The sequence below is a fragment of the Salmo salar genome, chromosome 09 (genome assembly GCF_965601325.2).
Source record: "Salmo salar chromosome 09, fSalSal1, whole genome shotgun sequence".
Taxonomy (NCBI): Eukaryota; Metazoa; Chordata; class Actinopteri; order Salmoniformes; family Salmonidae; genus Salmo; species Salmo salar.
In genome coordinates this window covers 32,274,613-32,301,801 of record NC_138299.1, presented here as the reverse complement: position 1 = coordinate 32,301,801, position 27,189 = coordinate 32,274,613, and the positions used below count along the sequence as shown (strand labels likewise).

The 27,189-nt window shown below is 41.4% G+C and overlaps 2 protein-coding genes across 2 annotated transcripts; one reads left to right on the top strand and one right to left on the bottom strand.

Moving 5' to 3' along the window:
- The first annotated feature begins 41 nt into the window (after window positions 1-41).
- Window positions 42-13,792, top strand: LOC106611187 (JNK1/MAPK8-associated membrane protein-like). Its single transcript, XM_082955725.1, has 6 exons — window positions 42-1,174; window positions 1,298-1,464; window positions 9,620-9,826; window positions 10,105-10,286; window positions 12,176-12,252; window positions 12,381-13,792. The coding sequence occupies exons 1-6, from the start codon at window positions 1,043-1,045 to the stop codon at window positions 12,597-12,599; spliced, it is 984 nt and encodes a 327-aa protein (XP_082811851.1). The 5' UTR covers window positions 42-1,042; the 3' UTR covers window positions 12,600-13,792.
- Window positions 13,793-13,821: 29 nt separating this feature from the next.
- On the bottom strand, window positions 13,822-26,991 carry ccdc175 (coiled-coil domain containing 175). The gene is made up of 19 exons (XM_014211195.2): window positions 26,829-26,991; window positions 26,435-26,520; window positions 25,870-25,981; window positions 24,728-24,863; window positions 24,377-24,605; window positions 23,990-24,112; window positions 23,135-23,244; window positions 22,916-22,997; window positions 20,620-20,756; window positions 19,792-19,902; window positions 19,450-19,521; window positions 19,211-19,346; window positions 18,980-19,108; window positions 18,716-18,854; window positions 15,097-15,176; window positions 14,831-14,983; window positions 14,632-14,734; window positions 14,474-14,517; window positions 13,822-14,223 (listed from the first exon to the last, which is right to left on the bottom strand). The coding sequence occupies exons 1-19, from the start codon at window positions 26,893-26,895 to the stop codon at window positions 14,044-14,046; spliced, it is 2,229 nt and encodes a 742-aa protein (XP_014066670.1). The 5' UTR covers window positions 26,896-26,991; the 3' UTR covers window positions 13,822-14,043.
- Between the last annotated feature and the right edge of the window lie 198 nt (window positions 26,992-27,189).

The window sequence follows — 27,189 nt, the reverse complement described above, 5'->3', positions numbered from 1 at the left end:
TTTGGTGTGATTATGTGCATTGTCTGAAAGTGTTCCAAATATATTGAAAACATCAAAAATACAAAAATACTATATATACAGCTAAAATTACAACAATGTGAAGATCAAACCAAGTTGACGTTGAGGTTAAAGAAAAGCCCTGCTTACATCTGGTGCTAACGTGTAGCATTTGTTCTGATCATAGCATATAAAAATTGTCTGTCCTCGGTTGCAACACTCACTACCGAGTTCCAAACCGCCTCTGGAAGCAAAGTCAGCTTCATGAAATGGGTTTCCATGACTGAGCAGCTGCATACAAGCCTAAGATCTTCATACGCAATGCAAAGCATTGACTCGAGTGGTGTAAAGCTCGCTACCATTGGACTCTTCAGCAGTGGAACTGATTTCTCTGGAGTGATGAATCACACTTCATCATCTGGGAGTCCGACGAACGAATCTGGGTTTGGTGGATGCCAGGAGAACACTACCTGCCCCAATGCATAGTGCCAACTGTAAAGTTTGGTGGAGGAGGAATAATGGTCTGGGGTTGTTTTTCATGGTTAGGGCTAGGCCCCTTAGTTCCAGTGAAGGGAAATCTTAACGCTTCACCATACAATGACATTCTAGATGATTCTGTGCTTCCAACTTTGTGGCAACAGTTTGGGGAAGGCCTTGTCCTGTTTCAGCATGACAATGCCCCTGTGCACAAAGCGAGGTCCATACAGAAAGGGTTTGTTGAGATCGGTGTGGAAGAACTTCACTGGCCTGCACAGGGCTCTGACCTCAACCCCATCGAACACCTTTGGGATGAATTGGATCGCCAACTATGAGCCAGGCCTAATCTAACTAAGAACTAATCTAACTAAGGAGCTTGTGGCTGAAAGGAAGCAAGTCCCCGCAGCGACGTTCCAACATTTAGTGGAAAGCCTTCCTAGAAGAGTGAAGGCTGTTATAGCAGCAAAGGGAAGACCAACTCCATATTAATGCCGACGATTTTGCATTGAGATGTTTGACGAGCAGGTGTCCACATACTTTTGTTTATGTAATGTAGCTACATTGTTAGATGTCCGCAGTATTGTCAATAACTGACTTGTTGTATTACTGTTTCATTACAGCCGTAGCCATGAGTTCAACCTGTCCGGGACATTATTGTGGCAAGATGTTGATAAATGGCTCGTTTGATGGAGAATGTGGGGTGAGTATAGTTCCAGCTGAATTTTAACAAATCAACTGAGCTGTTGGAAGGGCATTCTAGTTACTACTGTAGCACTAAGTTCTGTAACCTAGTGTTAGGCTAAACCCATACCCTAAAATGTAGTTGAATTATCCGGTATGTCCCAGAGGAGAGAAGACAAACATGCAGAAGATCTGTGAGAAGTGTACAGAATCCCCTGAACTTTATGACTGGCTGTACCTGGGATTCATGGCAATGCTGCCACTGGTTCTACACTGGTTCTTCATCGAGTGGTACTCTGGGAAGAAAAGGTAATGTCTCATTTTCAGCCCAAATTACAGCAGTCATAACCAATTGTGGCATGTAGGTTAAATCACTAGAGAAGCTAATCCAGAAGAAAAAAAACATTACATCCTATCTGTTGTGATAATTGCGTCGTTTGCTCAATAACTTGTTAGTTCATAAGCCTTGGCACCGTGATATAGGACTAAAGGCTGAGATAATAAAAAGACAGTGGCAGAATAAATTCAACCACACCTTTGTTTCGTTACAAAACTGGAGAGCAACATGTGTCCGGTGAAGTCCACAAAACATATTGCATGAAACAAACAGTTACATGGTCAAGGAAGTCTGCAAGTCTCAAAGAAAACAGGAGCTGATTCCACTATTCCAGCAACATTTCAACACCAACATTTCAACATCTTTTTTTTATTTATTTTTTTTATTCACCTTTATTTAACCAGGTAGGCCAGTTGAGAACAAGTTCTCATTTACAACTGCGACCTGGCCAAGATAAAGCAAAGCAAAAACAACAGAGTTACACATGGGATAAACAATCGGACTTCAATAACACAATAGACAAATCTGTATACAGTGTATGCAAATGAAGTAAGGAGGTAAGGCAATAAATAGGCCACTAGTGGCGAAGTAATTACAATTTAGCAATTTACACTGGAGTGATATGTATGAGACAGGCGAGGCTCAGGTCATTTGACTGCGGACGCAGGCAACGAGGCAGTGATCGCTGAGATCCTGGTTGAAAACAGCAGAGGTGTATTTAGAGGGCAAGTTTGTCAGGATGATATCTTTGAGGGTGCCCATGTTTACGGATTTGGGGTTGTACCTGGTAGGTTCCTTGATAATTTGTGTGAGATTGAGGGCATCTAGCTTAGATTGTAGGATGGCCAGGGTGTTAAGCATTTCCCAATTTAAGTCACCTAGCAGTACGAACTCTGACGATAGATGTGGGGCAATCAATTCACATATGGTGTCCAAGGCACAGCTAGGAGGTGAGGGGGGTCTATAACAAGCGGCAACAGTGAGGGATTTATTTCTGGAGAGATGGAACTTTAAAAGTAGAAGCTTGAACTGTTTGGGCATAGACCTGGATAGTATGACAGAACTCTGCAGGCTATCTCTACAGTAGATTGCAATTCCGCCCCCTTTAGCAGTTCTGTCATGACGGAACATGTTGTAATTGGGGATGGAAATGTCAGAGTTTTTGGTGGGCTTCCTAAGCCAGGATTCAGACACGACTAGCACATCAGGGTTGGCGGAGTGTGCTAAAGCAGTGAACAAAGCAAACTTAGGGAGGAGGCTTCTGATGTTAACATGCATGAACCCAAGGCTTTTACGGTTGCAGAAGTCAACAAATGAGAGCGCCTGGGGACACAGGGCCTGGGTTAACCTCTACATCACCAGAGGAGCAGTAGGATAAGGGTACGGCTAAGGAGTACGGCTAAAGGCTAAAAGAACTGGTCGTCTAGTGTGTTGGTAACAGAGAACAAAAGGAGCAGATTTCTGGTCGTGGTAGAATAGATTCAGGGCATAGTGTACAGACAAGGGTATGGTAGGGTGTGAATACAGTGGGGGTAAACCTAGGTATTGAGTGACGATGAGAGAGGTTGCATCTCTGGAGGCGCCAGTTAAGCTGGGTGCGGTCTCTGCATGTGTGGGGGGTGGGACAAAGGAGCTATCCGAGGCATGTTGAGCAGGACTAGGGGCTCCGCAGCAAAATTAAACAATGAGAGCTGCCCTAAACAACAGTATTCAAGGCATAATGACATTAGAGAAAGGCATAAAGCAATCACAGGTGTTGATTGGGAGAGCTAAGACAACAATAGGTGAGACAACAACGGGTAAACAGCTAGGACAACAACAATGGGTAGATGGCGATGAATGGGCACAGAGTCAGTTAGCTACACACAGGGCCTGAGTTTGAGGCTGGGGCAGACAGTAGAGGTCGACCGATTAATCGGAATGGACGATTTAATTAGGGCCAATTTCAAGTTTTCATAACAATTGGAAATCGGTATTTTTGGACACCGATTTGGCAGAATTTAGTATTTTATTTTAAATATTTTTTCAAACTTTTTTTTTTTTTTTTAAACATTTATAGCTTTTTTTAACAATTATTATTATTTTTTACATTTAATATTATTATATATTTTTTTACCCCTTTATTTATCTAGGCAAGTCAGTTAAGAACACATTCTTATTTTCAATGACGGCCTAGGAACGGTGGGTTCAGGGGCAGAACGACAGATTTTTACCTTGTCAGCTCGGGGATTCAATCTTGCAACCTTACGGTTAACTAGTCCAACATTCTAACCACTTGCTTTACATTGCACTCCACGAGGAGCCTGCCTGTTACGCGAATGCAGTAAGAAGCCAAGGTAAGTTGCTAGCTAGCATTAAACTTATCTTATAAAAAACAATCAATCAATCATAATCACTAGTTAACTACACATGGTTGATATTACTAGTTTATCTAGCCTGTCCTGCGTTGCATATAATCGATGCGGTGCGCATTCGCGAAAAAGGACTGTCGTTGCTCCAACGTGTACCTAACCATAAACATCAATGTCTTTCTTTAAAATCAATACACAAGTATATACACTGCTCAAAAAAATATAGGGAACACTTAAACAACACAATGTAACTCCAAGTCAATCACACTTCTGTGAAATCAAACTGTCCACTTAGGAAGCAACACTGATTGACAATAAATTTCACATGCTGTTGTGCAAATGGAATAGACAACAGGTGGAAATTATAGGCAATTAGCAAGACACCCCCAATAAAAGAGTGGTTCTGCAGGTGGTGACCATAGACCACTTCTTAGTTCCTATGCTTCCTGGCTGATGTTTTGGTCACTTTTGAATGCTGGCGGTGCTTTCACTCTAGTGGTAGCATGAGACGGAGTCTACAACCCACACAAGTGGCTCAGGTAGTGCAGCTCATCCAGGATGGCACATCAATGCGAGCTGTGGCAAGAAGGTTTGCTGTGTCTGTCAGCGTAGTGTCCAAAGCATGGAGGCGCTACCAGGAGACAGGCCAGTACATCAGGAGACGTGGAGGAGGCCGTAGGAGGGCAACAACCCAGCAGCAGGACCGCTACCTCCGCCTTTGTGCAAGGAGGAGCAGGAGGAGCACTGCCAGAGCCCTGCAAAATGACCTCCAGCAGGCCACAAATGTGCATGTGTCTGCTCAAACGGTCAGAAACAGACTCCATGAGGGTGGTATGAGGGCCTGACGTCCACAGGTGGGGGTTGTGCTTACAGCCCAACACCGTGCAGGACGTTTGGCATTTGCCAGAGAACACCAAGAATGGCAAATTCGCCACTGGCGCCCTGTGCTCTTCACAGCCCTCCATGTGCTCGCCAGAGGTAGCCTGACTGCCATTAGGTACCGAGATGAGATCCTCAGACCCCTTGTTAGACCATATGCTGGTGCGGTTGGCCCTGGGTTCCTCCTAATGCAAGACAATGCTAGACCTCATGTGGCTGGAGTGTGTCAGCAGGTCCTGCAAGAGGAAGGCATTGATGCTATGGACTAGCCCGCCCGTTCCCCAGACCTGAATCCAATTGAGCACATCTGGGACATCATGTCTCGCTCCATCCACCAACGCCACGTTGCACCACAGACTGTCCAGGAGTTGGCGGATGCTTTAGTCCAGGTCTGGGAGAAGATCCCTCAGGAGACCATCCGCCACCTCATCAGGAGCATGCCCAGGCATTGTAGGGAGGTCATACAGGCACGTGGAGGCCACACACACACTACTGAGCCTCATTTGGACTTGTTTTAAGGACATTACATCAAAGTTGGATCAGCTTGTAGTGTGGTTTTCCACTTTAATTTTGAGTGTGACTCCAAATCCAGACCTCCATGGGTTGATAAATTGGATTTCCATTGATTATTTTTGTGTGATTTTGTTGTCAGCACATTCACCTATGTAAAGAAAAAAGGATTTATTAAGATTATTTCATTCAGATCTAGGATGTTATTTTAGTGTTCCCTTTATTTTTTTGAGCAGTATATTTTTAAACCTGCATATTTAGTTAATATTGCTTGCTAACATGAATTTTTTTTAACTAGGGAAAATGTCTTGCAACAGAGTCAGGGTATATGAAGCAGTTTGGGCCGCTTGGCTCGTTGCGAACTGTGTGAAGACTTTCTTCCTAACAAAGACAGCCAACTTCGCCAAACGGGGGATGATTTAACAAAAGCGCATTTGCGAAAAAAGCACAATCGTTGCACGACTGTACCTAACCATAAACATCAATGCCTTTCTTAAAATCAATACACAGAATTATATATTTTTAAACCTGCATATTTAGCTAAAAGAAATCCAGGTTAGCAGGCAATATTAACCAGGTGAAATTGTCACTTCTCTTGCGTTCATTGCACGCAGAGTCAGGGTATATGCAACAGTTTGGGCCACCTGGCTCGTTGCGAACTAATTTGCCAGAATTTCCCGTAATTATGACATAACATTGAAGGTTGTGCAATGTAACAGGAATATTTAGACTTAGGGATGCCACCCGTTAGATAAAATACTGAACGGTTCCGTATTTCACTGAAAGAATAAACATTTTGTTTTCGAGATGATAGTTTCCGGATTCGACCATATTAATGACCTAAGGCTCGTATTTCTGTGTATTTATTATAATTAAGTCTATCATTTGATAGAGCAGTCTGACTGAGCGGTGGTAGGCACCAGCAGGCTCGTAAGCATTCATTCAAACAACACTTTCGTGCGTTTTGCCAGCAGCTCTTCGCAATGCTTCAAGCATTGCGCTGTTTATGACTTCAAGCCTATCAACTCCCGAGATTAGGCTTGTGTAACCGATTTGAAATGGCTAGCTAGTTAGCGGGGTGCGCGCTAATAGCGTTTCAAACGTCACTCGCTCTGAGACTTGGAGTAGTTGTTCCCCTTGCTCTGCATGGTTAACGCTGCTTCGAGGGTGGCTGTTGTCAATGTGTTCCTGGTTCGAGCCCAGGTAGGAGCGAGGAGAGGGTCGGAAGCTATACTGTTACTGGCAATACTAAAGTGCCTTTAAGAACATCCAATAGTCAAAGGTATATGAAATACAAATCGTATACAACCTAAAACTTCTTACCTGGGAATATTGAAGACTCATGTTAAAAGGAACAACCAGCTTTCATATGTTCTCATGTTCTGAGCAAGGAACTTAAATGTTAGTTTTCTTACATGGCACATATTGCACTTTTACTTTCTTCTCCAACACTTTGTTTTTTCATTATTTAAACCAAATTGAACATGTTTCATTATTTATTTGAGGCTAAATTGATTGTATTGATGTTTATTGTTGTAATTGTCATTATTACAAATAAACCAAAAAATCGGCCGATTTAATCGGTAGCGTTTTTTTTGGGCCCCCGATAATCGGTTTCGGCGTTGAAAAATCATAAGCGGTCAACCTCTAGCAGACAGACAGATAAACAAAATGAAGTACTGTGTTAATGGACAGTCCAGCAGGCATCGGCTGTGTAGCCGAGTGATCATAGGGTCCAATGAAGAGCAATAGATGAAACAGGGAGACGTTCGATAGTCGATTACTACGTTGAGCGAGCGGGAGACACGGTGTTCAGGGAGCTAGCAGGCCAGGGCTAGCAGATGGATCATCACCAACGACGCAGAGGCCGGTTGAGAGCCCATCGACCGAGTTACTTCAGCAGACCAGTCGTGATGGATAGGCGGGGCTCCGTGTTGACAAAGGGTCCAGGCCAATTCGTTTGCTAGCAGGGAGATGGGCCTAGCTCGAGGCTAACTGGTGCATGCTTCTGGACAAGGGCGTTAGCCACAATAGCCACTCGGTAGCAACTAGCTAGCTGCGAAGATCCAATCACCTATGGTTAGTCTAATACAGTGACAACTAAGGTTGCACATTTTGGAGAAAATTCAGAGGTGGAAACTTTCCACGGGAATTAACAGGAATATATGGGAATTAACAGGAATATATGGGAATTAATGGAAATATATGCTAATGAATATTAATACCATTAAAATGTAGATGTTTTTTTGCATTGGATATATTTACCATATCATATGGAGACAAACATTTTACCTTATCATTAGTAGACATTGTGAATGGTTAAATCGAAGAACATTCAGATATCTCTTCCAATACACATTGCCTGTGAGCATCAGAGGTGAACCAGTTGCATACACAGCTCGAGCAAGACATTCATCAGCATTTCTCTGACTACGTTCCTCCATTGAGTGAACAAAAACTTCTGATTCCAGGAGGACCATGAGCTGTTGCTATTGATAAGGTGTCAATTTCATAATTTTCACCTCGAGGGACTTTTGTCATAGGTTGCTTGTTGTGAGCGCTGAGGGAACTTTATGCACTTGGCCAGATGATTCTGCATCTTTGTTGCATTCTTCACATATGATTTGGCACAGTATTTGCAAATGTACACAGCTTTTCCTTCTACATTAGCTGCAGTGAAATGTCTCCACACATCAGATACTGCCCGTGTCATTTTCCTCTAAAGATTAGGAAAAAAATTGTAAAAATAAAACAAAATACAATTCCACGTACAGATAAAAGGGTTAAGCAGTTAGATTAAAGAACTCCTTTGTAAGATAAATGTTTTAAAATAACCTGTAGGTGAATTAACACTCAGTTAGCAGGCTCAAGCAAGCTAAAACCCACATGGTAGCAAAAGCTAACTAGCAGAAGTTGTTAACAAGTTACAAAATATTTAAACACACTTTGCTGTAGGCTACTATTTACTAGTTAACAAATTATGTATGTCATATAAAATATATTTACCCCACCCAGTATTGTAATCAAAACTTACCAGAAAGGATGTGGTCCTTGGCTCAGACAGTGTAGTAGTGTGGGCTCAATAGCATCTCATTAGTGTGCAAGATCTTGAGAATCAGCTGTACATGTGATGGAAGAGTGCACTGTGCATGCAGAGGGTTGCAATTTCATTGAATTGGGGACAGTTTAACCAAAATATGCCACAATACCTATCTATAATTGTGTATGGAAATATATGCAAGTTAATATTAATACCATTTAAATGTAGATGTTTTTTGCATTGGATATATTTACCATATCATATGGAGACACTTATGTGTATCCCACAAAAAAGGTTCACTGTTATAAGCTAACTTTTTTTTTTATGAATTGAAGCAAAATTCCCAACATTCCCGGGCTTAACTTCCCATGGAAAATTTCCGACCCTTTGCAACCCTAGTGACAACTAAAAGATACCAAAAATAGCTAGCTAGACACCGGAGGAGGACAACACAACGATATGCAACAATTCTAGTTTTTTCTGTCAATAATGATGTTTGGTTTGTGATGTGATTGGTCTGAAGCCAAATCCAAACTTGCTTCCCTTGACACTTTTTGTTTGGTTTTGTTCACTCTGATTCTTTCTCTGGTGAGATACATTCAGCTTCTTAAGAATGTAAGGAAGTTTATGAAATTCGGAGAGATGAAAGAAATGATTTTGTCATATTTTTTTTTCTTGGGAAGCCTGGCATCCCATTGCATCCATGAACACGCTCCACTGGTCATACCCATGGCCAATAGGCTACATATTGTGACATTTACTGTAGAGCAGTGTTGGGGAAGCTACTCTGAAAATATAGTTGACCAAGTTACCAATTACTTGTGAAAGAAGTTAAGTTGCATTAAAGCTACCATTTTTTTAAGAAAAAAACTATTTACTTAACTAAAGTTACTTTGAAAAAGTAGTTCGCTACATCGTTATAAATTATCATATCGAAATCTGAAATGTCTTAGACTCCAAATTGCAAGAACAGATCAATCTGGAGTCCGCTGTTAACAGAATGTGTAATTTAGCCTATTAAACACAAAAACTATGTTTCAAGTGTGAATTAGGCATGTCTGATGCCCGAAAAAGAAAGGAAATTCTTGACGACTTCACCCATATTTTATTTTTGCTACATGGCAAAAAGTAATTAACTACTTTTAACACTAGCAATATTTTGAATTTAGTTTGTCTACCATCAAGCTACTGCAAAATGTAGTTGAATTACTGGTTAAACTACATGCAGTTTACTACTCCCCAAAACTGCTGTAGGGGTGTTTTATGAAAGGAAATAAACATGGTCCTGTAGTAGCCTACTTGGTAACTCACATTAATGTTACTGATATTATGTATATCTTTCTGAAGCTCCAGTGCCCTCTTCCAACACATCACAGCCCTGTTTGAGTGCAGCGCTGCGGCTATGGTGACTCTGCTGGTCAACGACCCAGTGAGTCTGCTGTCTATCAGGTCCTGCAGAGTCCAGATGCTTTCAGACTGGTACACCATGCTGTACAACCCCAGCCTAGACTACATCACCACTCTACACTGTACACAGGAAGCTGTCTTTCCCCTGTGAGTAGCCTATGGCTCGTCCATGTCATGAATGGGATCTATGCACTTTTAGGGCTGGTTTCTCAGTTAGTCCTGGACTCAAAGCATGCTGAAATAGCTTTTTAGTCCAGGATTAATTTCAGTCTCTATCTGGAAACAGTCTCATCATCAACTGATATGAGCTGAACATATGAAATTGGTTGGCATGTTCAGCTTCAGAGCAGTGTGCGCACCATCAAGCACAGTGTGATGTGAGATGTTTTGTTCATTGAATAACATGACTTATTCTGTATCCGCAGGTACACTATAGTGTTGATCTACTACGCCTTCTGCCTGGTGTTCATGATGCTTCTGCGTCCACTCCTGGTCAAGAAGATCGCCTGTGGTCTGGGGAAATCTGACCGCTTCAAGAGCATCTACGCTGCTCTCTACTTCTTCCCCATCCTGACAGTCCTGCAAGCTGTGGGAGGCGGCCTGCTCTGTGAGTATGCTTTCAAATAAGGGTCCGGTCTGGTTCGGGCCGACCCGGTTTGGTTTCCATTTATATAGTATTTATGGTTACATAATTGATTTATGTGAAATGCATTATTTTAAGGCCATAGGTCTTGTCGCCTCGGAAGCCTAGGCACCTCACGTTCTGTTCCAATGCCTGGGGAAGTTCTCCCCAGGAAGACCAAAAATAAAATGTCCACCAGAACTATTGCCAGTGATCACACAGGCCACAATATTTGATGGGTTTGATAAGTAGAAATGTGTCACTAGTTTCCATGTAGACTCCATGGAAACTAGTGACAAGTGTATGTAAACTTCTGACTTCAACTGTATATATATTTACACCCCTTTTTCTCCCTAATTTCGTGGTATCCAATTGGTTAGTCTTGTCCCATCGCTGCAACTACCGTACGGACTCGGGAGAGGCGAAGGTCGAGAGCCATGCATCCTCCGCAACACGACCCAGCCAAGCCGCAGTGCTTCTTGACACAATGCCCACTTAACCCGGAAGCCAGCCGCACCAATGTGTTGGTGGTAACACCGTACACCTGGCGACCGTGTCTGTGCATGCGCCCGGCCCGCCACAGGAGTCGCTGGAGCGCGATGAGACGAGGACATACCGACGCTGGGCCAATTGTGTGCCGCCCCATGGGTCTCCCAGTCGCGGCCGGCTGCGACAGAGCCTGGACTCGACACCAGAATTTCTAGTGACACAGTGACTTAGACCACTGCGCCACTCGGGAGGCCCCACAAATGAACTTTTAACAAGGCACACCTGTTATTTGAAATGCATTTCAGATAACTACCTCATGAAGCTGGTTGAGAGAATGCCAAGAGTGTGCAAAGCTGTCATCAAGGCAAAGGGTGGCTACTTTGAAGAATCTCCAAAAATCTAAATATATTTGATATGTTTAACACTTTTTTGGTTACTATATGATTCCATATGCTTTATTTCATAGTTTTGAAGTCTTCACTATTATTCTACAATATAGAAAAACCCTTGAATGAGTAGGTGTGTCCCAACTTTTGACTGGTACTATATATATATATATCTCGATACTTGGCGTCAAGGTAGCTATATAATATTGTACTAAATAATAGCACGTTATCTGACTATATTGTTTCACCCCCCATCACTATTTAACAGCCATCCTAAAAACTAAATCCAGTACTGAAGTTCTCCAGACTTCCAATAGTCGAGGCAACAAGACAAGATTTGGCCTGGCGAGACTACCGTAATTTCCGGAATGTTAACTGCACCTGAATATAAGCCGCACCCACTGAATTAAAAAATAAATATTATTTTTAACATAAATAAGCCGCACATGTCTATAAGCCGCAGGTGCCTACCGGTACATTGAAACAAATTAACTTTACACAGGCTTTAACGAAGCACGGCTTGTAACAAAAATAAATAGGCTTTAACGAAACACGGCTTGTAACAAAAAATTAAAAATTAGCAGTAAACAGTAGCCTACCAAGAAAGTCATTGGTCACTATCTTCCTCCTCCTGTGCACTGAAACCATCTCCTTCGGTGTCGGAGTTGAATAGCCTCAGAATTGCTTCATCCGATATTGGATGTTTTCATTGTTGCTCACGTCACTTTCATCCGGAGGCAAATCCCCCCGCTGAGCCCTCTTCAACACGCAGCAGTCCAGCCTTTCAAAACCCGTTGATGATAGTGGATTTTTTGACAATGCTCCACGCTGTCAGGACCCACAAATTTGAAAGCCGGAAAAATCCATATATTAGCCGCGTCATTGTTTAAGCCCTGAAGTTCAAAGCGTGGGAAAAAAGTTGCGGCTTATAGTCCGGAATTTACGGTAAAGGTCTTTCCATGTGACTGTGGTATAAGCTTGATGCTTACTGTTTTTCAGATTATGCTTTTCCATACATTATTTTGGTGTTGTCCCTGGTTACTCTGGCAGTGTACATGTCAGCGTCAGAAATACAGGCAAGAAACTGCTTATTTTATATTTCCCTAACCAACATTTTTTAAGTTTGATATCAGCTCAGTCAATATAATTGTTTGAGCACATATCCCATGTCCTAAGTGTTTCCTCCCTTTACTCCTATCCATAGTCTTTCAAGAATCTCGTTGCCAAGAAGAAGAGGTTGGTGGTGCTCTTCAGCCATTGGCTCCTTCACGCGTATGGCATCATCTCCATCTCCCGATTGGATAAACTGGAGCAGGACCTACCTCTATTGGCCCTGGTACCTGGACCCGCCCTTTTCTACCTGCTCACTGCCAGGTTCACTGAACCTAGCCGGATTCTGTCAGAAGGCGGCAACGGCCACTAGAACTATTATAGATGGATGTGGGTATTTAAGTTAGACTCAGGGAATTGATGTTGCCACGAGCAGCACCGCAGATATTGAGATGAGCGTGATGCAAGACTTCAGTCACACGCCTTATCTGTGCATGTTCACGGGTACACTTCACCCTCTTACAGCATGGGAGACGCTGGACTAAAACAGTGGAGAAGTTGAGCTTTGTGCGTCAACGCTCTTAGTTGTTGCGGAAATTTACCCACTTTGTTGTTTACTTTCTGCATCTACGTGATATTGCTGAGTCTACCTTTAATGTCCACCTGTCTATCAATTCAGGAGGTGTTGTCCATGGAGATATATGGACGCTAGCCTTTACTGCCTTCTCTGAGTATGGTAGGAGGATGACTGCTGCATGCAGTGTTGATAGTTGATATTCCTCTCACAGTGAAAAGGAAGATTTTATGATATTCCTAGAACTAAGGCGGGAATACAAACAACATGTGTACATACTGTATGTCTATAAACAACAAAGCTCCATATATTTCAAGTGTTAATTATTGAATGGTATCGTTTGTGTCCACTTGAATGTACTGTTCCTCATTTGAGGCTGTTTTGTATATAGATATTCACTCTGTCATATTATTTTGGGCTCCTGAGTGGCTCAGCGATCTAAGGCACTGCATCTCAGTACTAGAGACATCACTACAGACCCTGGTTCGATCCTGGGCTGTATCACAATCGGCCATGATTGGGAGTCCCATAGGGTGGCGCACAATTGGCCCAGCGTCATTAGGGTTTGGCCCGGGGGAGGCTGTCATGGTAAATAAGAATTTCTTCTTAACTGACTTGCCTAGTTAAATTAAAAAATCATATATGCTCAACATCCTTGATTGTTTTAAGCTCAGATATCCTTGATTGTTGCAGTGAAATCAAAGATGGTCTCTGGAATGTCCAATAGTTTAAGTTGAGTTAGATGTTCTTGAACTAAATCTAATGTGCCAAAAACTCTCAACACATGCATACGTCCAGTGGCAGATTGAATAGTTTATTATTACCTAATATTATGTTACAAGCCAAGTGGAATATATTTCCATTATTTTTGCTTGATCAAAAATGGAATGAAAATTATCCTGCTGTTTCCCTGTAAATGATGTTGGGGAAATACGCTTGTTGGATAGTAAATTGTGAATGTATTTTATGCATGCTCATAGAATGCTTGTAAATAAATGACAATGGATGTGTTTATTAGAAATATATATAATTTTATTGCAGTGTAATTTTAAAACATACAGAATGAGGACTTGACTAGCAACAATTTTGACTATTTATTGTAAAATGTATTGTTCAAATAAACTTGTGAAATGCAGTGTGTTATAAAGTGTTATGATTTTTCATCACAAGTGTGAGTACTCATCTACTTTCATCTCATATGACTGAACAATTGTGTTGATGTAATCCTTCTTGATGTCTCACTTTAGTTGCCCTGTTCTTTAAGTGAAATGTTCGATTTACTATTGGCCAACAGGGAACTCATGCCCTTCAGTTCCTCCTCTAGTCTACTGTTGATATCCCCCAGTTGGAACTTCCTGTCGTGGATCTTGGTCATGAGTCTGTAGATAGCCTCCAGAATCTTGTGGTCTCTCTCTGAAGATTCCTGAAGTGTTGAATGAGTCATGGATGATTTAGTGTGGTCTCTTCATGACAGTTTACTATTGACTTACAAATCCCTCAAGTCCTGCACTGTGGATTTGTCAAAATACGTTAACCAGAGAATTCTGGTCATGTACACGGTTGTCTGTCAGCATGTGGTCAGGCTATAAGTTAACATCACAGGTTGTAAAAAATGAAATGGCGTATGTACAGTAAGCTGCTGGACTGACCAGCCATGTTTTAAGAATCCTTACCTCAGTCACCACAGTGTCCTCTGCCCAAGCATCAAGCAGGCTCTCTAGGGGAAGATGCGTTTATAAGTTATGATGATATTAAAACCTGATAGACTGAACTAAATGTTATGCACAACGTTTTACAATAGTTGGAGTCATTGAGCTCGGCTGATGCTCACCAAATAGAGAATGAACCTCCTCTTTCAGCCACCCAATCTCCTTTGTGTGTCTTTCCTGGTCTTTCCTGGTGTTCCATATGTCCTCCTTCATTTGTTCAATACACTGAAAAACAATGTTTACATTGAGTTTTTGCTTGGTAGGTGAGTGAGCGGTGTAGTTCAGTATGGAGGACCATTGTGAGTGACTTGTGTCTCTTACCACATGCAGTCTGCTGTTCTCCATATTGACCTGCTCCAGCATCATCCCGTTGTCATAGATGCTCTTCTCCGTGGCGATGATGTCTGCAGCGTGAGACGTCAGCAGCTCCATGTGTTTCTCACGCAAACCCTCTAGACTCCTCTTCATGTCCTCCTGTCAGTCAGTTACAAGCAGACTGTTTCAATGCTATTATACTTCACAGCTTGCCTTTTGGAGTGTGTGGTAACCAAGATGTACATACTGAATGTTTTTGTTATGAAACTCACCTTCGGTTTGAGAAGAGTACTAGTGCTCTCTTTCATATCCTGGATGAAGAGCTCCAGATGACTGTTCTTACTCTTTAACTCTAGTGGGGAAAATCATTTAAGTAATTATAAAATGCTGCACTACATGATTTTTAAGGTTATAGTGAGCACATTCTTTGAGATATCTGCATATTTGTGTATGTCTACTTGATAATGTCTACTAAATCAAATCAAATTGTATTTGCACATGCGCCGAATACAACAGGTGTAGGCCTTACCATGAAATGTTTACTTACAAGCACTTTACCACCAATGCAGTTTTAAGAAAAATAATATTTACGAAATAAACTAAAGTAAAAAATAAAAGCGCAACAATCAAATAACAATAACGAGGCTATATACAGGGGGTACCGGTACCGAGTCAATGTGCGGGGGTACAGCTTAGTCGAGGTAATCGAGGTAATATGTACAGTACCAGTCAAAGGTTTGGACACACACCTACTCATTCAAGGGTTTTTCTTTATTTGATTCTATTTTCTATATTGTAGAATAATAGTAAAGACATCAAAACTATGAAATAACATATTTGGAATCATGTAGTAACCAAAAAAGTGTTAAACAAATCAAAATATATTTTATATTTGAGATTGTTCAAAGTAGCCACCCTTTGCCTTGATGACAGCTTTGCACACTCTTGGCATTCTCCCAACCAGCTTCATGAGGTAGTCACCTGGAATGCATTTCAATTAACAGGTGTGCCTTGTTAAAAGTTAATTTGTGGAATTTCTTGCCTTCTTAATGAGTTTGAGCCAATCAGTTGTGTTGTGACAAGGTAGGGGTGGTATACAGAAGATAGCCCTATTTAGTAAAAGACCAAGTCCATATTATGGCAAGAACAGCTCAAATAAGAAAAGAGAAACAACAGTCCATCATTACTGTTCAGCAGTCTTATGCCTTGGTGTAGAAGCTTTTAAGAAGCGTTTTGGACCTAGACTTGGCGCTCCAGTACCGTGCAGTAACAGAGAGAACAGTCTATGACTAGGGTGGCCGGAGTCATTGGCAATTTTTAGGGCCTTCCTCTGACACCGCCTGGTACAGAGGTCCTGGATGGCAGGAAGCTTGGCCCCAGTGATGTACTGGGCCGTACGCACTACCCTCTGTTGCGCTTTGTGGTCGGAGGTCGAGCAGTAGCAATACCAGGCGGTGATGCAACCGGTCAGGATGCTTTTGGTGGTGCAGCTGTAAAACTTTTTGGGGATCTGAGGACCAATGCCAAATCTTTTCAGTCTCCTGAGGGGGAATAGGCATTGTCGTGCCCTCTTCACAAATGTCTTGGTGTGTTTGGACCATGATAGTTTGTTGGTGATGTGGACACCAAGGAACTTGAAGCTATCAACCTGCTCCACTACAACCCGTCGATGGGAATGGGGGCGTGCTCAGCCCTCCTTTTCCTGTAGTCCACGATCATCTCCTTTGTCTTGATCACGTTGAGGGAGAGGTTGTTGGCCTGGCACCACACTGCCAGGTCTCTGACCTCCTCCCTATAGGCTGTCTCATCGTTGTCGGTGATCAGGCCTATCACTGTTGTGTCATCTGCAAACTTAATGATGGTGTTGGAGTCGTGCTTGGCCACGCAGTCATGGTTGAACAGGGAGTACAGGAGGGGACTAAGCACGCACCCCTGAGGGGCCCCTGTGTTGAGGATCAGCGTGTTTAGTCCCAGGGTCCTTAGCTTAGTGATGAGCTTTGAGGGCACTATGGTGTTGAACGCTGAGCTGTAGTCAATGAACAGCATTCTCACGTTAGGTGTTCCTTTTGTCCAGGTGGAAAAGGGCGTTGTTGAGTGCAATACAGATTGCGTCATCTGTAGATCTGTTGGGTCTGTATGCAAATTGGAGTGGGTCTAGGGTTTCTGGGATGATGGGATTGATGTGAGCTATGACCAGCCTTTCAAAGCACTTCATGACCACAGATGTGAGTGCTACGGGTCAGTAGTCATTTAGGCAGGTTACCTTGGTGTTCCTGGGCACAAGGACTATGGTTGTCTGCTTGAAACATGTAGGTATTACAGACTCAGCCAAGGACAGGTTGAAAATATCAGTGAAGACACTTGCCAGTTGGTCAGCGCATGTTCGCAGTACACATCCTGGTAATACGCCTGGCCCTGCGGCCTGTTTAAAGGTCTTACTCACATCAGCTACGGCGAGCGTGATCACACAGTCGTCCAGAACAGCTAGTGCTCTCATGCATGCATCAGTGTTGCTTGCCTCGAAGCGTGCATAGAAGTAATTTAACTCGTCTGATAGGCTTGTGTCACTGGGCAGCTCACGGCTGGCCTTCCCTTTGTAGTCCGTAATAGTTTGCAAGTCCTGCCACATCCGACGAGCGTTGGAGCAGATATAGTAGGATTCAATATTAGTTCTGTATTCACTCTTTGCCTGTTTGATGGTTCGTCTGAGGGCATAGCGGGATTTCTTATAAGCGTCCGGGTTATAGTCGGCAGGGAAGCCTAGTGGTTACAGCCTTGGACTAGTAACCAAAAGGTTGCAAGTTCAAATCCCCGAGCTGACAAGGTACAAATCTGTTGTTCTGTCCCTGAACAGGCAGTTAACCCACTGTTCCTAGGCTGTCATTGAAAATAAGAATTTGTTCTTAACTGGTAGAAAAAAAAAGAAAAAAAACCTGCTCCTTGAGCTGCTCCTTGAAAGCAGCAGCTCTACCCTTTAGCTCAGTGCGGATGTTGCCTGTAATCCATGGCTTCTGGTTGGTGTGGAGACAACAGTCACCGGCTTCATCAATAAGTGCATCGATGATGATGTGGTATACTCCTCAATGCCATTGGATGAGTCCCGGAACATATTCCAGTCTAAACAGGTCAACATTCACAACAACCACCCGAGCCACTGCCTGTTCACCCCGCTACCACCCAGAAGGCGAAGTCAGTACAGGGGCATCAAAGCTGGGACCGAGAGACTGAAAAACAGCTTCTATCTCAAGGCCATCAAACTGTTAAACAACCATCAATAACACAGAGAGGCTGCTGCCTACATACAGACTTGAAATCATTGGCCACTTTAATAAATGGATCACTAGTCACTTTAATAATGGCACTTTAATAATGTTTACATATCTTGCATTACTCATTTCATATGTATATACTGTATTTTATACCATCTATTGCATCTTGCCTATGCTGCTCGGTCATCGCTCATCCAGATATTTATATGTATATTCTTATTGCATCCCTTTACTTAGATTTGTGTGTATTAGGTAGTTGTGGAATTGTTAGATTACTGTTAGATATTACTGCACTGTCGGAACTAGAAGCACAAGCATTTCACTACAGTACACTCGCAATAACATCTGCTAACATCTGCATGTGTATGTGACCAATACAATTTGATTTGATCTGTGCTAGCAAAACAGTCCTGTAGCTTAGCATCTGCGTCATCTGACCACTTCTGTATTGAGAGAGTCACTGTTACTTCCTGCTTTAATTTTTGCTTGTAAGAAGGAATCAGGAGGATAGAATTATGGTCAGATTTGCCAAATGGAGGGCAGAGGAGAGCTTTGTACGCGTGCGTCTCTGTGTTATTATAGTTGTTATTATAGATATATTAGCAGATTATTGGGTCAGTACCTGAGGTATGTTTTTTTAGTTTTTGGTGCCTGGACTGGTCAATATCAAACTGGGCCTCCGCCTCCTCCAAGATAGACTCTTTACCCTTCAGGTCCTCCTCCTTCTCCAGTCGGCTCTGTGTCACTGACTCCGCTTCAGTCTAATTTCACAGAAGAAGAAGACATTAAATACATGTTTTCTCAACAGCTTGTATTTGTGATGAGGCTTACTAATGTCTGCTAGCTGAGTTAGATGTAAAATGTAAATATATATAAATATACTTACGATGAACTGTTGGATCTCGGCATTGTAGGAAATGGTCATCTGTTCATTCCCCTCCTTTGCCTTAACAATCTTGTTACTGAGACGTTCAATCAACGCGCCCATGAATACATGGTCTCTGAGTTTCTTCTCCTGATTTAAATGTTTATGAAATATAAATTAATAACAAAACAAATATAAAGTGCATGTGCTATCTCAATAGATTCCTGAAGAATTAAGGAAAAATAAGCGAACCTCTTCAAGCAGTTCCTCATATCTCCTCCTGGTTAAACCAATATTAGAGTTGACCTCTTTCACATGCTGTACTTGATCTTTTTTTAGATTCTCCAGAGACTGGCACAGTTCTTCTTTTTCAACTTCAAAGATTGCTCTGAAAAGAAAAAGTAAAAACCGTAGACTGCATCAAATAACCCAATTTATGAAGAGAAAGTCCAAGTCTGTAATGAAATGAAGAGATACTATTTGTTGCTTACATGTTCTTCTTTTCTTTATTGAGCTGTCCATGCAGTTCATCCACATTTATTTCAAACAGGTCTGCATTAACTCTATGAGAAACAAAATGCTAACTAGGTAAGCAACTATTCTGACAATTCTGCATGCCATTTACTTTATTTTTAGTACATAACTAAACAATGAGATAAAAGCTCTGTAGTTTGCAAGATAATTATTTTGACTTTTCATACTTTATATTTCAAACTTGGTCAGATGGTTAATGCTGTCCTTAGTGATATAAGTTACTTTGATACTACACAAAAGTGTCAAAACTCGTAGTGGAGATTATAGACTAATATGATAAAATGGACCATATTACTTACATATTGGTTTCATGGAGTTGTTTGATCTCTTCATCCATTTCTCTGATTTCAATTTTATGTTTAGCGATCGATGCAATGCGCTCCTCAAGTCTAACTCTGGACTTTTCTAAGCTGAAAATCGATCAAACAAACAAACATATGATAAAATGCAGTGGTGTAAAGTACTTAAGTAAACATACTCTAAAGTACTACTTAAGTAGTTTTTTGGGGTATCTGTACTTTACTATTTATATTTTTGACTACTTTTACTTTTACTTCACTACATTCCTTAAGGAAATATTGTACTTTTTACTCCATACATTTTCCTTGACACCCAAAAGTACTCGTTACATTTTGAATGCTTAGCAGGACAGGAAAAAAGTCAACTTCACCCACTTATCAACCGAACATCCCCGATCATCCCTACTGCCTCTGATCTGGTGGACTCACTAAACCGACATGCTTTGTTTGTAAATGATGTCTGAGTGTTGGAGTGTGCCCCTGGCCTTCCATAAATTAAAAAAACAAGAAAATAGTGCCATCTGGTTTGCTTAATATAAGGAATTTGAAATTATTTATACTTTTACTTTTGATACTTAAGTATATTTTAAACAAAATACTTTTAGACTTTTACTCAAGTAGAAGTTTACTGGGTGACTTTAACTTTTACTTGAGTCATTTTCTATTCAATTATCTTTACTTTTACTCAAGTATGACAGTTGAGTACTTTTTACACCACTGATAAAATGTAAGTAAAAATGACTGTCAGCCAAAGTAAAGGGAAAGCAGTGTTGCAGGTTGACTTGATCCTTCGTAGATGTAGGATGCAAAGAGGTATAGCTGGAATACCGTCTTGAGACATTGAGGTGTTCAGCCATGACGTCGTCCTCCTCTTTCCTTTGAGCTTTAAATCTGTCAGACATCTTAGCAATAGACTCCAGGCGGATGGCATTCACTATCTGGCCCTCCTCCATCTCACCATCCACCTGCACACATAACAGAACAGAGCCCATCTACACAGCGCCTATCTATAATGCATGAGAATCCTCTACAACAGAGATCATCAACTAGGGGGCCGGAACATAATTACAAATAATTCCTAGACTGCAAATTGACCGCAAGTAGCCCAAACTGATATATTTGACTAAAACACAACTTTCAACCTTGCTTACATTTGTATACGATCACATATATCTCTCTATTATGCGTAGGAATAGTTTCAAACAGATTTCCAAAATGAAAATCCCTTGGAGCTGATTTGCTGGTGATTTTACAGTCTTTTATGTCCAACAATAAAAATATTTAAAAATTGTTGTTGCTCAGAACACTTGGGAACCCTGCTCTACAATCAACCAATACTGGCTCCCCCAGACCACACCAACCCCGCATATCATCCCAGGGGGGTGTTCAGTAGCGAGTAAACATTTTGAAACGGGGAGGTACTACCTGAAGTCAAAGCCAACCCTCAGCATCATAAATTTGTTTCACATACACTACATGGCCAAAAGTATGTGGAGACCTGATCATCTAATATATCATTCCAAAATCATGGGCATTAATATGGAGTTGGTCCCCCCTTTGCTACTATAACAGCCACCACTCCTCTGGGAAGGCTTTCCACTCGATATTGGAACATTGCTGCGGGGACTTGCTTCCATATAGCCACGAGCATTAGTGAGGTCGGCATTTCAATTCATCCCAAAGGTGTTCAATGGGGTTGAGGTCAGGGCTCTGTGCAGGCCAGTCATGTTCTTCCACACCGATCTCGACAAACCATTTGTGTATGGACCTCATTTGCGCACGGGGGCATTGTCATGCTGAAACAGGAAAGGGCCTTCCCCAAACTGTTGCCACAAAGTTGGAAGCACAGAATCGTCTAGAATGTCATTGTATACTGTAGCGTTAAGATTTCCCTTCACTGGAACTAAGGGGCCTAGCCCGAACCATGAAAAACAGCCCCAGACCATTATTCCTTCTTCACCAAACTTTACAGTTGCACTATGAATAGGGGAAGGTAGCGTTCTCCTGGCATCCGCCAAACCCAGATTAGTCTGTTGGACTGCCAGATGGTGAAGTGTGATTCATCACTCCAGAGAACGCATTTCCACATTTCCACTACAGTCCAATGGTGGCGAGCTTTACACCACTCCAGCCGACGCTTGGCATTGCGCATGGTGATCTTAGGCTTGTGTGCAGCTGCTCGGCCATTGTGTGCAGCTGCGTACGAACAGTTCTTGTACTGACGTTGCTTCCAGAGGCAGTTTGAAACTAGGTAGTGAGTGTTGCAACCGATGAATGATGATTTTTACGTTCTACGCACTTCAGCACTCGTGGTCCCATTCCGTGAGCTTGTATGGCCTACCACTTCGTGGCTGAGCCGTTGTTGCTCTTAGACGTTTCCACTTCACAATAACAGCACTTACAGTTGATCGGGGCATCTCTAGAAGGGCATACATTTGACAAGCTGATTTGTTGGCAAGGTGGCATTTAATGACGGTGCCACGTTGAAAGTCACTGAGCTCTTCAGTAAGGCCATTCTATTGCCAATGTTTGTTTATGGAGATTGCATGACTGTGTGCTCAATTTTGTTCACCTGTTAGCAACGGGTGTGGCTGAAATAGCCGAATCCACTAATTTGAAGGGATGTCCACATACTTTTGTATATATGGTGTATGATTCTGACTTTTGCCAGACACATACAAACACTCCAACTCCTCTACAAGGGGAAACCAGGAGAGTAATTCTATTCAAAGGGCATTTTCACGTTCAGTCAGCCTGTCATCGGATCATATGGCCAGACACAGCTGCTATGCCCTTTGATGGACTGTGTGAACTCTAGCACATCAGAGGACACTCCAGTGAACTGGCTCTCTTAAAGGTCAGACTTAGCACAAAGTGCCTTTGAAGGAATAATTTCTAAAAATATCAATTTGACTACAGAACAGCAGGGCTGAGGCCTCTGGCAATGGCAGGAAATCGATGTCTCACATCTGACATCATGCAGGTGTTTATAATCCCTCCCACCATAGCAACACCAACAGAGAGAAGAGAAGAGTGAGAGGGAAGAGGAGGATGAAGCAACATGTTGCCCTGGAGCTGTACTGTAGTAGTAGCATCGCTTTGGAAAAATCAAACTATCTCTCACCTCTACAATCTTTTCCTGTAGTGCCTGAACTTTCAGTTCAAATACAATTCTCACTTCAGCCAACTCCTTTACATGAAATTCCCTGTGGAAACAATGGTTAATGAGTCGAAAAAGATGGAATGATGGAATCAAACATGATGTAACATACAGTATCCCTTGCATTCCATGTATGCTCCATGCTTACGCTACATACAGTACCTGGATGAATGCAAATCTTACTTCTGAAGAACAAGTTCCTCAAATGTCTTGATCTCGTCTGCCAGCTGCTCTTTGTATTGGATTTCAGACGCTGTCAGTTTGGCTATACTTTGCTCTAACTGGGCAATGTGCTGCAATGAAGGAAGAGTGTTGTGTGAAATAACAAAATTTATAAATATGTATTTAAATCCAGTGGTGGAGATAGTACCAATTGTCAAGATACCTTAATATAAAATGACTGAAGTAAAAGTGAAGGTAACCCAGTAAAGTACTACTTGAGTAAAATTCTTAAACTATTTGGTTTTAAATATACTTAAGTATCAAAAGTAAATGTAAATAATTACTCAAATATACTTAAGAATCAAAAGTAAAAGTAAACGTTATAAATAATTTCAAATTCCTTATATTAAGAAAACCAGACAGTATGATTTTCCTGTTTTTTGAATTAACGGAGAGCCAGGGACACACTCCAACACTCAAATATCATTTAAAAACAAAGCATTTGTGTTTAGTGAGTGCCAGATCAGAGGCAGTAGGGATGACCACGTGTCCTCTTGATAATTGCATGAATTGGACCATTTTCCTGTCCTGCTAAGCATTCAAAATGTCACAAGTACTTTTGGGTGCCAGGGAAAATTTCTGGGAGTGAAAAGTACATATTTTCTTTAGTTTTGTAGTGGAGTAAAAGTTGTCAAAAATATATATTTTACAGATTCACCAAAAACTACTTAAGTAGTAGTATTTTTACTTAGTTACTTTACACCACTGTTTATATCATACTATAAATGAATAAAAAAGGCAGTTATAGCAAGTGAAGAGCATTAGTGGATAATTTTATTAATTTACTACTTGACTGAAATACTTCAGTTCACTTACTTTTTTTTGCTCTGTGACTTTGTCCTCCTTATCCAACAGTTCTGCTAAAAAAATGTCCAGCTCTCTGCGTTTATTCTCATTGTTCTTCTTCTGGTCCTGTATGTTATTGATGACTTCCTCACACTAGACCAGCAGGGGAGGATAAGATTAAGACGGTGCCTCACAGCAGGGTATAGTATCTCAGATACTGTAAGCAGATAGCGGTTAAGAGCATTGGGCCAGGAACCGAAAAGTCGCTGGTTCGAATCCAAGAGCCGATTAGGTGAAAAATCTGCCCATGTGCCCTTGAGCAAGGGACTTTTAAACCTAATTGCTCCTGTGCGTCTGCTAAATAACAAACATTTAAACATTTAAATGTAGCTATAATAAGAGGTGACTGTGATGTACCTCTCTCTGAAGATTCTCATTTGTTTCATCAAACGTCTTCCTCTCTTGAATCATGTCCTCCTCTAGCTCCACTTTAGCGGTCTCCACATCTGTGATCTTGGCTTTCCCTTCTTTGATCTTGTTCATTGTTTCATTGAGCAGAATCTGTTTATTGGCCTTCTCTGACAGCTGGTAGTTTAATTGGTTGATGACATTTTCATGGTCACCTTTTACCAACTCTCTCTCAGGACTGAAAAGGATTCCAAAACAAGTAATAACAAGTTATAACATCATGGATGTTATGTGAAATGTTGCCAATTTTGTTATGATCTGTTACACCTTTCATTGCTCAACATTACTTATATTACTTACTAAAGAATAGCATTTTGCTTTTCAAGGACTTCCTGTTTTTTCTCCATTAATTCTATTTCTTGTACTATACTGTTCAGTTCATCTTGGAGTTGAGTAATTTGACCCGCATTTATATTTCTTGCAGCCGCAACACCAGCTGAAAGGGACAATGACACATATCTGTGAGCAAAACATGACTGGATAGCTTTTTCATTCTAGCTTTAAGGCAAGACCAGGCAACAAGGCCGCTCTAGGCATAAGCGACATAAGCAGTCTCTTAGGACCTCAGTCGGGGTCTTAACTTACTGTTGAGAGTTAGAATAGTAGAATACACAAGGTGCAAGTTTGACATTATTCTCTTGTTATGTCAGTCACTGACAGTCACTCAGCCATGTCAGCTAACAATTTTTATATTGGTAAGTTAGTCTTGCCAGCTATCTAAACTTGTAGTAATCATGTCCAAATACCGACAGGTCACGCAGTGCACATGCCCAGGGACCCTGGCCTCCAGGGGGCCCCCACTGATTTTGTAAGTCATTCTCACTCAGATATCATTAACATGGCATAAGTCATGGCAAAATGTTAGAATGGCAGGAAATTAGCTGTAAAACTGCAAATCTTTTCTCGCTGACTCATAGCAAAATGAGAATTGCATGATATATTTTTATAAAATTGCAACATTTTCTCTCAGCACTATGGCAAAATGTGTAGAATTGCAGGAAATGTACTTTAGACCTGCAAAATGTTTCAAGATTGGGGCCAATAAAAAACAAATCTCGCTTAGGGCCCCCAAAGGGCTAGAGCCGGGCAATATTAATTTATTTCCACTGGGCACAGACATCAGTTCAATGTCTAGTTTTGATTTACATTTAGTTGTCAACTAAAGTGAATTCACTTTAGTTGACAACTAAATGTAAATTGTGAAATCCACAAAACATTTCCACCATGTCATTGGATATAGTCTAAAAGTTGTGTGGGAAAAATATGAAATTCCCTTACGTTGATGACTTCTTTCCAATTCCAGTCAGTTTTTCACGTTGATTCAACATCATCACAATTCAATTTGGGGTTGAAATGATGTGGAAACAACATTGATCCAACCAGGTTTTGCCCAGTGGGTTGTATTCTATGAAATCATATCATTGGGCTATATAAGTTATTACCTGATATCTCATTCTGAACATCATCATGGATATTCTGGCATTGATGTCGGAGTTTGCTCGTTTCAATAGTTTCGACCTCCAGTTGTTCATGGACTACTCTTCTGGAAGTCTCCTGATTTATAGAAAATAGGGTTTTCAAAAGAGTGTGTAAAGCAAGTTTTCTGGCCTCTATGGCCATTGTCTCTATGGACTTATTTAATTTCAATGTTTTATTAGTTGTATGTACAGGATACACATGGTATACACAGTCCAACGAAATGCTTACTTGCAGGTTCCTTCTCGACAATGCAACAACAATAAGAAATAAGAATAGATAAGAATACGAACATAAAGTAAATGGCTCAGTATAATATACTTTATATTTACCTACCCACTGGGCACAGACGTAAATTCAACGTCTATTCCGCGTTGGTTCAACCAGTGTGTGCCCAGTGGATAGGTTTACATTCCACTTTAGATAATCGATTAGTTTATTAGTCTACTTATTAAATCAATCGTATTGGTCGTGACAATATTTAGACTACCCGATGTTCGATCTTCTCTTTCCCTATTGGCATATGCCTACCAGTTCAGTGATGGCAGCAGCTATTTCTTTCAGGTGATGACTGGCCTCAGGACTGAATGGAACTCCCTCATCCCTCAGCTGCTTGTCTATGTCAAGGCAAACGTTCAAACAGGCAAGTTGTGCTATTAGCGATGTAAATTTAGATCTGATACAAGTACTTATTTGAAACATTAAAATGATTCAACTTGGCAACTACAAATCAAAGTAATCGGGCGGGTTGCATCAAGTCTGCGCTCATTCACAGGTTTAGGAGTTGTCAACACTGAAAAGTAGCAGTTTATCGGATGCTTCTCACTACGTTTCGTTGACAATGATAGGTAGGGGCTAGCTAGCTATAGTCACTCATGACATGTGGAACAGTAGCAAGAGAGAGAGGCGCCTGTTGTTTTCTTACCTAATTCGCCCAAATGCTCCAAAGCAACCAGAACAGCTGGAAAGTCTGGCACTAAGCAAGATGCCATGTCGAATGTAAAATATATGCAAATAGCTAGCTTCGTTGACTTGTATCAGTGTTTAGCGTTTGCTTCCAAGTTTGAGCAGCGCGAACCGAATATGGGTTGGCATGGTAACCAACATGCAAGACACGAAAGTGAGAGTAGGCCTAGATCTTGCACTCAAAAAGGTGAAGTGCATGTGGAATGGGATTGGAATAACAATATTAATGAGTATCACTCTAGCATCTTGAAGATATTATATTTGGTATGTTATTACTAAAATGTTTTCTAAATAAAAATAAAATTATCCTACCTTTATTT